At 47.5% G+C, this 13,790-nt stretch overlaps 1 protein-coding gene across 2 annotated transcripts in view; it reads right to left on the bottom strand.

Moving 5' to 3' along the window:
* Positions 1 to 13,790, bottom strand: part of MIB1 (MIB E3 ubiquitin protein ligase 1) — an 863,979-nt gene that overhangs the window by 102,865 nt on the left and 747,324 nt on the right. For both annotated transcript variants that reach the window (XM_069620891.1, XM_069620890.1), the window contains exon 17: positions 3,168 to 3,357. In XM_069620891.1, the coding sequence (XP_069476992.1) occupies positions 3,168 to 3,357 (190 nt within the window). The remainder of the gene's footprint in view (positions 1 to 3,167; positions 3,358 to 13,790) is intronic.

Raw genomic sequence — 13,790 nt, 5'->3', positions numbered from 1 at the left:
ATGCCCCTGGAGGATCGGAAGTGTGTCAAGAGTAATTCCCATTGGGTTCCACCATTGATGAGCGAAGAAGAGAAAAGGGAGAGGACTGAGACCATATGGGGAGTTCAAAGATCCGGAGAGGGAACAAAAGAAAATATCTGACAATCTGCCTGGAAGAAGCGTTGACAAAGGTTTCAGCGATGGGCAAGCGTGGATTGGAGACCAGGAGATTTTTCTTTAATTTTGTTTTTTGCCTTCCAGACTGCGAAAGACCGATAGGATAGGTGATAAGAGTAGATGAGGGAGATTGAAGAGCACCATGGAGGGGGAGAGCAGCGATCGACAGAGAAACTGCACAATGCACGACAAACCCACCATGCGGCCTAGCAGTTGCAGACTAATCAGGTGCACGAGAAAGGAAGTCCAGACCAGTGAATAGAGTGGTGCGGCAGTCCTGATATTTACAGCTGAGGCCCGCTAGCCGCCATCGCGCCCAGCGCCGCTTCACCAGAGGCACTTCCATTCCCTCCACAAAAGGCACTTCCCTTCCAGGCCGGGAGGGCAACCACAATCACATGCTTTGCATAGATTAGCGAGCAGTACCAGGTGAAGGTGATGGATGGGTAGAATAAAAAGAGGCAATAAATGCTTTAATACTGCGACTCACTTCATGCCTGTGTAACAGTAATGTTGAGTGAAAGTGTGCACTGAACTCCATGTGATGGCTCTACAGATCGCATCCAGAGGTACTTTAGCAATGAAGGCTAATGTAGCTCCTGCACTGGCGAGTGTGTAATGGTGTAAACGGTAACTCCTTTATGGATAATGTGTATGTAAAAACGCTTACCTATTCAGGTATATTTCCAAGGGTTTTTATCCCAGTGGATTATAATTTGAATTAAGGCACCAATCTGTAGAGGCAGGTGTAAAGTATTTTAAAATCTAAGAGCATTGAGGATGAGGTTTCAGAACCTAAAATTCTTGAGTAGTACACTCACTATCAAGATTTCACTCCTAGTAGATGTGGTTGTTGATTCACTCCAGCCACGTGGCATAATATAAGTGGATACAGAGTTCTCTGCGATAGTTTTCTGAGGAGATCTAGAAGAGAAATCCAAAAGGTGGCGGTCAAAAGGATGTAAGTCTTTTGGACCTGATCTATTTTATGTGTGGGAAGTCTCAGCAATGGAGCCCACTGACAAGTTTATCAATGACTTACTTGGTGAAATCTTAAACCGCATCTCGCTTTGCCTTCTACTGTTGTGTTCACATAGCCATAGCACCGCTGGACTGCCCATGTGGGCGGGACAAAGACTGATATGCAAATGGATATTTCCCATCTGTGAAAGGCACAGTGAGCAAAAAGCGTGTGCTGCAAACTCATCTCAGAACAGGTTATCATGCCATGTTCTTTCTGGAGAGGAGCGCCTGCTACCGTTTTGAAATACTGTTGTGTTTGCGGTCCCAAATGGCTGCTCTTTATGCCGCGTCACATATGTGACGCGCTCATGTGACATGATGTCATGACGTTTGTTATGGTCTGTGACATCATACGTCCCGGCGTTCTATCGCGGTCATCTTAATACGGATTCCTGTTATTGTATACATATTTAGGTTCATTAATCGTGCAGCCTGGTGTCACTAGCCCATTCTGTTTTATTAACTGCCCACTAAAAGAGATGGGAGGTTCTCTATGGGGCTGACAAATTGATGTCCTTCAGTGGTTAATGTGCCGTGTACCATTTTCAGGGTTAATGTAAATCATATATAGGAATTGTACGAAATTACCTAACCGAAAATGACCGACTACCAAAAGTTTGAACTTTTTGTGGTATGTGTTTAGGTCTTTTGGTGAGGTCGGTTATATATAAAAAAATATATATTCAAAAAAGAGAAAAAAAGCTGCCGGGGGCTGCAGGGGTGCCCACCGCAACACACCGCTCACTACCTCTTCTCATCCTTCCCAAATGCAAATTCTTCTACATGCTGTTTTTCTGGTTTGAATCATGTTTATTTTATTGCTTCTATGTTCCATGTTTAATGTATTTTGGTTGCTTTGGTGTAAAGCGCTATATAAATAATAAAATACAAATGCTACACTGTACAGTATAGTGAGCGGGGGTTGCGGTGAACCCCTGCAGCTGCCCGAATTTTATTTATTTTTTAAAAAACACAAACAAAAAAAAAGGACCCTGTGGCGCCGGTTCCCAATCACGAAAGTGAAAGGGAACCGACGCTGCAGGGACACAGCACGTCGCATTGACGGGTAAGTGGGGTGTGGGTGGGGGTGTATGTTAGTATGCTTTAAGTGTTGAAATGTGATGGAAATGTTTGCATGGGAAATGTACGAACATTTTGTATTGCGTACATTTCCAATGCAAGCACTTCTGTTCCGGGTAATTTACCGGCGTACAAATCACACAGATCCCATATATAGGACCAGTCTCGGGTGAATCAGATAGATCTGAGTTCTCAATATTAGGTGTATCATCTGGAAAGCTTGGCAACATGGCATGTGCCTGTATAGGTTCCAAATTCTATGTGATTCTATATTTACAAGATTATGGATTATGTTAATAGTTTTACTGACCATAAATGATGGGATTACATGCGTTTTCCCATCATCCTCTTCAGAACCCATTTGAAACATTTTGACTAATTATAAAATTCCAACTATTCGGTGCAACATTCACAACGGTTATGATAATGATATTTGTACATTCGAATCTTCAACAAATCTACCAAGTTTGGAGTGCTTTAGCTGCAAAATGGATAGACTATGGTCAAGTGTAAGCTAACATGCAGCATTGCCAATTAACACTTTTTCAAGGAGATATCAAGGGTCAACTTCAATAATGACAATTTGTTTTAGATTGTGTGATGCAAACCTCAAAGCAAATAATTCCTTGGCAAGCCACATATTACACAGACACCATATGGCCCAAGTGACCAATATCTAAAAACGCATTCCTTTCTTTCAGAAAACAGTTTCAAATTAAGACTGGTTAACAACTAAAGAAGGGACATACTTGTTTGTACAACTAATCAAGCAGTTACGAGTCTTCTAAAAGAACAGTGGCATATAAATACTGTAGCCACATGTGAATTTCAGGTATGTACAGTCACAACCACTTCAATGACAATGGTGATGCTTACATTATTTGAAGATGCAAAGGGAAAGAAAATACCTTTGTTCTTGATTGAACTTGTTCTTTACATAAGAGGCATTTCTTGACCCGTGGTGAGCACAAGGAACAAGTAGCAATATGCCCACATGGGCCAAACAGGGTATCTCTCTTCATATCCGAACAGACCATACATTCTTCCAATGTTTCTGAATCGCTTGTCAATGAAGGACTGTGTGAGCCTACCAGGCCACTATGGGAAAAATGTGAAATGAGTACATCATGAAAAAGAAATCATACACATGGTCAGAAAATGTTCTTTGAAAATATATTTCAATCGTTCAGTAAGGAAGTAAAACATACTAGTTTTGTGGTAGTAAGCTGAGCAGCCAGGCTTATCTCAAGAGGGAATGTGAGCAGTAAAAGGAGGTTACACAGAGGTCTTACAATCACAGTGGTTCAAGTAGACACTTACACTCAAGGTTTCTTGGTAAACCACTTATTAATTTATTACACAGTCACTTAGAAAACATTCACTAGAAGCAGGCAACTTCATATCATACACAAATACACTTCAGTACCAAACCAATAAGTTTCTAAGTAAATTAGGCTCCCTGAAATAGGAGCAAAATGGCATTTCAGTCACTTTAAATAGGAGGACAAAGGCACAAGTTAGCAGAATAGATCACAAATACGTTCTTAAGCAGTGCAAATAGTTTCAGTTCACCAGAGGACTCGATTCAGTTCAATAGGCCTAGGCCAAAGTCAATGGACTAGAGTCTTGGATAGGAAAGAGCAGTTCTTGAAGTAAACGGTAAAGTCTTTGCCAAAGTTCTCAGAAGTAGTTTGTACGAAAAAGAATCATATGTTGGGTCAAAAGCTGATTAGGCCTGCAAGTTGGGAAACCGCGAGAGGCAAGTTCTCTCAATCGGGTTGGCACAGTACCTTAATATGAAGAACAAGATGCAGCAGAAGACGTTGGTTCCTGCAGATCTCACTGTTCCTAAACCTCAGTCGTGGGTACAAGAGGGAGGACGTCTGAGGACTCCTGCACTGCACGGGATCATTGTAAAACGCTGACAACATTGAGTCACTTCAGTAGCTGTAATTCAAGCGCACAAGCTGGTGTCCCTCTCTCTGGTTAATCCTACCCAGCTTCGAGAATGGTATCCAGGTGGCTTACGAGTTGATTGGTCCCACCAACTCAAAGGAAGAAGTCATCCTTGAGGGGACTTCTCTGTCGAGATGAACTTGGCAATTCGGACCAGCAGCAGGGCTTCACCGGGCAAACCAACGGTCCAGGAGTTGCATCAGCCGTCCTCTTCGGTTCTTTCGTTCCAGTGGTCGACTCTGCTTTCCAGTCCAAGAGACTCGCCTTTTAAACAGTTTTCTCCCTTTCATTCCATCCTAGCTGCCCCTCACCCAGCAGGGTGGCTGTCCTTGCCGGACAGTCAGCCAGCCAATCATGCCAGAGTGCATTTGGGTCTCCTAGGAGACTAAGCACAGGGAGTTTCGGGCACCTCCCTCACTTCCTGCCCACCCCACTCAGGCGCCAGAGGCGGCCTTCAGTCCTGAAGCCCGGCAAAGGCATAGAAACAAAGGGACCAAACCTAGTTTGGCACGCAGAGACAAACACTAGAAGGACCTTTCCAAAAGGAAATGGCAAAAAAGAAGACCAGGACCTGTTTAAACAAAGGGCCTTAAGGCGCCATCTTGAAAAACATGGCTTCCATGATTTTTAGCTACCGGTGTTCGCGGTTGGGAAAAATCATGGTAGTTCGCTGTAAAACCACTGCCACCAGCCATTTCGATAGAAAAGGCTAGCATTTGACTGCTACATGAGTTTCTAGACACACGGGGTACTAGGTAAACCCTCCAGCACTCTATAGGAAGATAGTGTGTGCTGGGTCTAGGAATTTAAAAAGACTAGTAAAGTCAATTTAACCTTACATTCTCTGGGAAACAGTAGTTTATCCCAGAGAAGGTATTTAATCCTTTGGGAAGTCTAAAAGACATCCCTGTGTCACTGCACTGAAGGTGCATTGTGACACACATGAAAAGATTATGCCTATGGAGTTATCTAAAACTCCATAATCAAAGAACATAAGAGTAAAACACACATCAAAACACATGAAAGAGTGGAAAAAAGGCTCACACTCTTTCAAGGTAAAAAAATCAAGTCCTCAAAATCCAGCAAAATTGCTGGGGGTCGCTAAGGTGAAGGGCATTAGCACATTTATGCAAATTCTCCCTAACAAAAATCCAAATGCAAGCGATGCTGCAGGAGGTGGGGCAGCTGCAGGAAAAAGTATGGTTATGTGGGAGCCAAAGTTGAAGATTCTAACTAAATCACAGAAACGGGGGTTTATGATTTTATAAATAACGGCATGGCTGGTGAGTGCGCAATGATGGAAACAGCAAACACCACCCACAATCCAAGACTGGCTGTAGAAAGTGTGGAATTGTGTTTCCTTGCAATGGTTAACAAACGGGCCCACCACAGGCGATCCTGCGTGACCTAGCTCAGGACCTGAAGGTGGTCTTTCATCCTGCTGGAGCATTGCAACCATTGGGATCTGAGAACCCACTGAAAGGATCGCATCCTCAGACGGGCCTCTGGCACCAGGAAAATGCAGGATGCCATGAGACCGAGCAACCTCAAAAAATCTAAGGCCGGTAGACGTTGGGCATTCTGAAACGTCATGACTATCTGCACAATGTGCTGAGCTCCTCACCTCCGGTGGCAAAGCTTTCCCTGAAAAAGTATCCAGATCCACAGCAATCAACTGAAGCTTTAGAGAAGGTATCAAGTGGGACTTCTTGACATTGAGGGAGAAGCCAAGCTTGTGGAGGGAGTGAGAAGTGACGCTGATGTGTTCCAGAACCTGTTCCGGAAAACAAGCTCTGATCAGCCAATCATCCAATATTTGGTGAAGATCCTCGGGGCAGAGGTGAGCCCGAAATGACTGAACCAAAATTGAAATCAAGAACTGCCAATGGCGAACCTAAGGTACTTCCTGTGCTTGGGCTGTATGGGCACATGGAAATAAGCATCCTGAAGATCGAATGACACCATATAATCTGGAGCTGAAGGGCCCCAAGGATCTGCAAAAGAGTAACCAACTTGACTTTGTCCTTCCTGAGGAACTTGCTCAAGCATCTCAAGTCCAAGATGGGTCGTAGTCCTATGCCCTTTTTATGAATTATAAAGTAAGGGGAGTACCATCTTTGGTTCCTCTCCGCTACAGGTACCCATTCTATTGCACCTTTCTCCAAGAGGCTGATAATCTCCCGTAAGAGAGGATCCAGATTCTGAAAGGACTGACTCCCCGATGGGTGGTCCAGAGGCCTTTTTATGAATGGGAGGCGGTAACCCTGGGCAACAGTTTGTAGTGCCCAAGCATCGGAAGTAATGCTTCGCCATTCTTCCCCATGCTGTGTTAATCTGCTCCTCCTACTGTCCAGTGGACGAAGGCCTCAGAGGTTTTGGTGCTGCAGATGGCAACGTAGTTGTGGCTTTTAGGGTCAGCTTACCCCCCACGTCTTCGTCGTCCACAAGGAAATCTCCTGTGGCCACTATGAGCTTTGGCCTCTTTTCCTTCCAACGAAAGAATAGTAACAAAAAGAACAACCGCTGTAACTCTGGGAGGTTGTTTGTCTCTGCTGCAGTTAACGTATTGCTCCACTCAGCAACTTCGCCGCTGCCTTAGAGGAATGAAGCTTCTCCAAGCTCTCATCAGCATTGGAGCCAAATAGCTGGGAACATTCGAAGGGCATATATAGAAGTCTTGCTTGAACATGCCGAGCAAATCCAGACCTACCCAACCAAGCAAATGTTCATGAGACACTGCTTGCTGCCATCGCCCAACTGACACTACCTGCAGAATCCAAACCGTAATGACTGGCACATTGCATCCTTGATGTTCCGGAAACCTTCCCTTTCTTGACCTTCAGGAAGGTGATCTTCATCCATTGCTGCCACCTCCTACAAAGTAAATGTGTACTTTGCTAAAGCGCATGCAGCATTAATGGACTTCAAAGCCATGCTACTTGCTGAAAAAAACATCTTCCTAAGGTGTCACATTTCTTGTCGTCCCTATCCGGAGGGATCATAGGGTAAGCAGCTGCCCTAGAGGTAGATTTAGCTGCCTGAACCACTAGACTTTCAGAAGTAGGGTGTTTTGATAAGAAATCAGGATCCAAAGCAGAGGACATGTACTTCCTTGTGAACTCCTAATTAACAGCCGAGTAGTGTGGTTTCTTCCAATTCTCTAGCACCCTGTTCAATAGGGCTGTATGAAACGGTAGGACAGGGTCCTTTGGAGGACCTTTATCGAATATATCTGTCAGGTCATCCTATTCATACACAGCACCAGGTCGTCCCCAGCCAAGGTATTGTGTTACCTTACCCATGACAGGCCTGTATGAAGCTTCTGCATGTCCAGAATGATCTGGGATGGCAAAAGCAACCTCGGGAAAGGTATAAAGCCCACTAGCATCCTTTAAGGAATCTACAAGGTGCTGTAATCTGGACTCTTTAGAGAGCAACTCCTCAGGCACATCGGGAGTTCCAAACTCCAGGCCAAATGAACTGAGGACTATCTCTAGCCTTCTTCTCAAAAATCAACTCCTGGAGGTGAAGTCCTTTCTTGCAAGAGGTCTACAATCCTTTGACAAATCTGTCAAAGACGTTGATTGCTTCAACATCAACTGTTTAGGCGTCCAAGGAGTCGACGCAACCTTCCGCGGAGTGGAGGGTGGAGGCTTTGGTATAACCCGAACCTTTGAGAGACTCGACGCTTCGTGGAAGCTTTGCTTTCTTGCACGGGCTTGTTGGCGCAGAAGCATCAACTGACTCCCTGTTGGCCCTATGAGGCATGATGGGGTCCAAAGCCTTCCGGCTCTTTGAAAGGGCAGGAGGGGCTGCATTCTCAAACACCATAATTTGGAGGCGAAATTCCACCCATTCGGCTTTTTCGACGTTGATTTACCTGGGAAACTTAACCGTCTTGCATCCGGTGAGGAGTCCAAAGAAGAGCCGGATCTTTGACCCATCTTCTTCAATTTTTTATGGGAGGCCAACAATGACGAGTGTCAAGAACTGATTCTCGACCTAGAGCGCTTACTATGGTTTGAGCGCTTTTTCTCTTGCTGAGGTGAAGAGATGAAACATCTTCGAGAATAGGATAAACCCAATACGAAACCCAAAAAATCACTGGGATGATTTTGAAGTGTGCGGAACATGCAGAAAAACAGAACTGACGCAACGGGTACAGTACGTACTACCTATACCAGTGTCAACGTGATAGTCGGGTGTTAGGCAGAGTTTGTATGCAGTACCCTTTGGGACCACTACACCCAACTAAGACTACAGGTGTAAGCAAAATCAACCTTTGGTATAAGTTTAAGTTTAGTTTATTTGTAAAGCGCAAACCAGGCCCAGGGGCAACCGGGCGCATACTCTTGAAAACAGGTTACAATAACAGTAAATACATAATACATTTACACAAATATACATAAAGTACATAAAAATACCATTTACGAATTATAATACAAGTACATTATGGAGTGCATCTACACATAACCTATATTACATGTGGAAAGCAGGACTGAGTGAGGAGCCTCAATTCGTGAGAACAGCCAAGATTTGGCGTTGTTCTTGAAAGTTTGGAACGATGGTTCAGTTTTGATGGAAGTGGGCAGTGTGTTCCAAAGTTTGGAGGCTAGGACAGGGAAGCTCACACCGCCCGCTTTTTGGAGTTTGAATCTAGGCAGGGTTAGGCTGTGAGTTTGGGCTGATCTAGGTCGTCGAGAGGTGTGAAGTGTAAGGCGAGAGGAAAGGTAGGGTGGGGCGTTGTTATTCAGGCATTTGTGAGTCAAGGTTAGAGTTTTCAGGGCAATTCTTTGTTTTACCGGGAGCCATCGTAGGTGGAGATATGGTATCGTCTCGGGATGTTTAGGGCTGCCCTTATGGCATTGTTTTGTACAGTTTGTAATTTATTGAGGTTGGACTGACTGGTCCCTAAGTAGAGAGCACTACAGTAGTCAATTTTGGCCATAATGAGTGTTCTGGCGAGGGTGATGCAGTTAAGAGTTTAGAAAGGGTCTGCAGGCGGTGATAAGTTTGCAGGTGTAGGCAGATGAACAAGTTACTCGCTTACCTGGTAACGTTCTTTCGATGGTATGGTCCGACGACGTATTCCATATCTATGACAGTAATCACCACAGCTGTGCTGCTTCGGAAAATTTTCGGCGTCTGCGTCCTACGTAGATGAGCCGTCCCTGAGGACCTCCTCCTACGGCCGACGTTACCCGATGGGATAAGTAGGACGCACGACGCCCGTAGCCTCAGTTGTAGTTTTTTCTCCCAGAACGTTTCCCACCAGTCTTCTGCCAGTCAGACACACAAGGCCTTGTGGAAACGTAAGCTGCAAACGCATAAGAAATTCTGTAGCGGGGAAGGTAGGGAGGGAGCGATATGGAATACGTCGTCGGACCATCCCATCGAAAGAACGTTACCAGGTAAGAGAGTAACTTGTTCTTCGAGTGGATTGGGTCCTCCGACGTATTCCATATCTTTGACAGACTCCCAAAGCAGTACCAAAGCAAGTAGGTGGGAAAAGAATTTATAACACAAATTTAGCATGCCCAATCAAATTGCAGAATAAATGACTGCCTTGCCAAAGGCCAGATCCTGCTGTCGGATGGAATCGAGGGAGTAGGGACGTATAAAAGTATGTACAGAAGCCCAGGTGGCTGCATCACAGATGTTACAAATAGGAACACCCCTCTGTAGGGCAGTAGACGCAGCCATACCCCTGGTAGAATGGGCCCGCAAGCCAGCCGGTGGGTCCTTACCTGCCATGCGGTAACACTCGGAGATAGCCAAAATAATCCAATGAGACAGTCTGTTTCGTCACAGCTTGTCCCAAACGCTTTCCAGCGTAACCAATGAAGAGTTGATCGTCCACTCTGACCCGGGACATGCGTGAAATATAAAAAAGCTCAACGCTCTCCTAGGATCAAGCCTATGGAGCCTCTCCTCTTCCTTACCAGGATGCGGAGGAGGATAGAATGCTGGAAGAACAACCTTCTGGCCCAAATGAAATTACGAAACCACCTTCGGAAGAAAGGAAGGACGAACTCGAAGGACAACCCTGTACTTATGAAACACAGTGAAGGGTGGCTTAACTGAAAGTGCCTGTAACTCACTCACTCTGCGAGCGGAAGTAACCGCAACCAAAAACACAGTTTTCAGAGTTAACAGTCTCAAAGGGCAAGAATGCAAAGGCTCAAACGGAGCACCCATAAGAAACTTAAGAACAAGGTTCAAATCCCAACCGGACACCAGAAAAGGTGACGGAGGGAACACATTAGTGAGCCCTTTCAAAAACTGAGAAATAAAGGAATCTTAAAATAGGAATATTCTTCAGACGAGCGCTTAAATATGGACAGCGCCACCAGGTAACCTTTAATGGTACCCACTTGCAAGCCCCTGTGGGCCAAAGAAAGCAAAAAAGACAGAACCATGGGAATGTCACATTCAAAAGGATCCACATTCTTAACTCTGCACCAGTCGCAGAATTTACGCCAACGGTACAGAGACTTTGTTGCCGGCCGTCTGGCCGAGAGCAACACCTCCAGCACGTCTTCAGGGAGGTCCCAATCCTTATACCTCAACCTTTCAGAAGCCAAGCGTGAAGGTTGAGGGATCTGACCTCTGGATAGGGAACTTGACCCCCATCCCGTGAGAGCAGATCGTCTCGGTAGGGAAGACGACGTGGAGGGCAGATGGACAAGTCGAGAAGGTCCGGGTACCATGTCCTCCGGGCCCACGCCGGAGCAATGAGGATCATCCGGGAACCGAACCTCCATAACCTCCGCAGTTCTTGCGGGATGACGGGGACTGGAGGAACGCGTAAAGCAGTGGGAATGACCACTCCACCATGAACGCGTACCCCAAGGCTCTTTTGGAGGAAATTCCCGCGAGCAGAACCTTTCGCACTTCCGGTTGACACTGGAGATGAGATCGACTTGAGGGGTCCCCCAAAGGGCTAAGATCTCCAGGAGAATCTCCTGAGCCAGCTCCCACTCGTGAGAGATCGTGCTCTGCCTGCTCAGAGCGTCCGTCGTCTTGTAGTCTCCGGCCAGATGAACAGCCGAGATCAAAACATTCTGCTGGATGGCCCAGAACTCTAGCTGCATCGCCTCCCTGCACAGAGGAAGTGACCCTGCCCCCCCCCCCTTTTTGTTGAGGTAGTGCATGGCCACTGGTCCGTCAGGATCAGGCCACTCTTTCCTCGCACAGTCGGCAGAAAAGCCTTCAGGGCTAGCATGACGGCCCTCAGCTCCAACAGATTGATATGGAGTCTGGACTTCGACGGAGACCAACGACCGCTGACTGTCAACTCATTGGCATGAGCTCCCCATCCCGTGAGGGATGCGTCCGACACGATCGTCACCTCCGGCCAGGGAAGCCAAAACGGAGCCCCCCTTCATCAGATTGCCTTCGACGGGCCACCACAGAAGGTCCTGGGCGACCGAGGGCGGCACCTGAACAAGGTCCGACATCCTGCCGGAAGATTGCGACCACTGCGTCTTGAGTGCCCACTGCAAAGATCTCATCCGCAGACGAGCCTCTGGCACCAGAAGAATGCAGGATGCCATGAGGCCGAGCAACCTCAAGAACTCGAACGCCGGGAGCATCTGGGCAAGTTGAACTTGTGCAACATCTGCTGAATGTGAAGAGCCCTCACCTGGGGAGGAAAAAACAGCCCCAGGGATGTGTCGAGCACTGCTCGGATGTACTGGAGCCGCTGTGTTGGCGTCAAATGGGACTTCTTTAAATTGAGGGAGAAGCCCAGCTTCTGGAGGGAGTGGCAGGTGACAGACAGATGATCCAGAACTTGCTCAGGAGAGCTCCCCCTGATCAACCAATCGTCCAGGTAGGGGTAGACGTGAAATCCCCTTTCCTGAGATGCGCTGCCACCACCACCATGAGCTTGGTGAAAACCCTTGGGGCGGAGGTCAATCCGAATGGCAGGACCCGAAACTGAAAGTGCGAGTCGCCAACCGCGAACCTCAGGTACTTCTTGTGCTTGGGATGGATCGGCACATGGAAGTAAGCGTCCTTGAGGTCGAGAGACACCAACCAGTCCTGAAGTTGAAGGGCCTGGAGGACTTGAGAGAGAGCGACCATCTTGAACTTGTCCTTCCGTAGGAGTTTGTTCAAGTTGCGCAAGTCCATGATGGGTCTCAATCCCCCATCTTTCTTTGAAATTAAAAAATAAGGGGAATACCATCGCTTGTTCCTCTCCGCTACAGGCACCAGTTCTATGGCGCCTTTCTCCAGCAGGGCTTGAATTTCCTGCACAAGGAGCGGATCCGGACTCTTCAAAGAGAGGTTCCCAGGTGGATTGTCGTGAGGCCTCTGCTGAAAGGGAAGACAGTAGCCGTGGGTTACGATCTCCAGAACCCACACATCTGAAGTAATGGCACGCCACTCTACAAGATGCTGCGCCAACCTTCCCCCAACCGGCGAACCATGGGACATGGCCTCATGACAGTGGTAGCGGCTGCGGCGTTGCCAGAGGGCAAAGAAGCAACTGCCTGAGCGGCTTTGGCACCTCGAGTACCCTGTTTTCTACCTCTGGTACTCCTACGGTGGCCTCTGACTGACAGCTCCTCTCGCTTTACTGAAGGATGAGTAATAACGAAAGGAACCTCCCCTCCATTGTTGTCCCCCAGGACGAAAAGGCAGAGGTTGTCGAACTGCAGCACCCAACGACTTTGCTGCAGCTTTGGAGGTCTGCAACCTCTCAAGGCTCTCGTCAGCCTTGCTGCCAAAAAGATGTTCACTGTCAAAGGGCATGTTGAGGAGCCGGGACTGTACATCAGGAGCGAACCCCGACTTCCGCAACCACGCAAACCTGCGTATTACGGTGCTCGCCGCCATGGACCGGCTGACACAATCTGCCATGTCCAAACCCGACTGAACGGCCTGACACATGGCATCCTTGCCATCCTGGACCATAGCAAGGAAACCATCCCGTTCGTCCCCTTTGGGAATATGTTCAGCCGCTAATGCAACACAGTTCCACAGAGTGTGTGTGAAACGAGACAAGGCAAATACGGAGTTGGCCGCCTGAAGCGCCATAGCCCCTGAAGAAAACACTTTATTCTGCCAGCCAACAAAACGTTTGTCGTCCCTATCCGGAGGGATGGTAGGATACGACGCCTGCTTTGCCAGGGCCGTAGCCGCCTGCACCACCAAACTCTCCGGATTTGGGTGCCTGGACAAGTAGCAGGGGTCGCTACTGGCTCGACGGTATTTTCGCGATAAAGACTTGCCCCACTGCCGGGAGACTCTCCGGAGCAGTCCAAGCCGCCGCCACCCTTCTCTGCAGAGCCATATGAAACAGCAGTACCGGGTCAGTGGGGGGACCAAGATCGAGGATGTCTGTAAGATCATCCTGAACAAACTCCCCTGGGGGAGCCGACCATCTCAAGTACTTGGTGACCCGAGACATTAGGCGCCAGTACGAACAATCGGCATGAGTGCCAGGCTGAGGCCTACAAAACTCCACCTCCGAGAGGTGTCCAGTCCACTGGCATCATGCAGTGACTGCCTCAGGTCTTCAAATTGGCTATGGCCCGAGAGAAGCTCATCTGGCACTGTATCCGGAA

This window comes from Ambystoma mexicanum, chromosome 5q (assembly GCF_040938575.1).
Source record: "Ambystoma mexicanum isolate Mex_15411 chromosome 5q, UKY_AmexF1_1, whole genome shotgun sequence".
NCBI lineage: Eukaryota > Metazoa > Chordata > Amphibia > Caudata > Ambystomatidae > Ambystoma > Ambystoma mexicanum.
The sequence above is the reverse complement of the archived record's forward strand: the minus strand, read 5'-3'. Positions and strand labels throughout refer to the sequence as shown.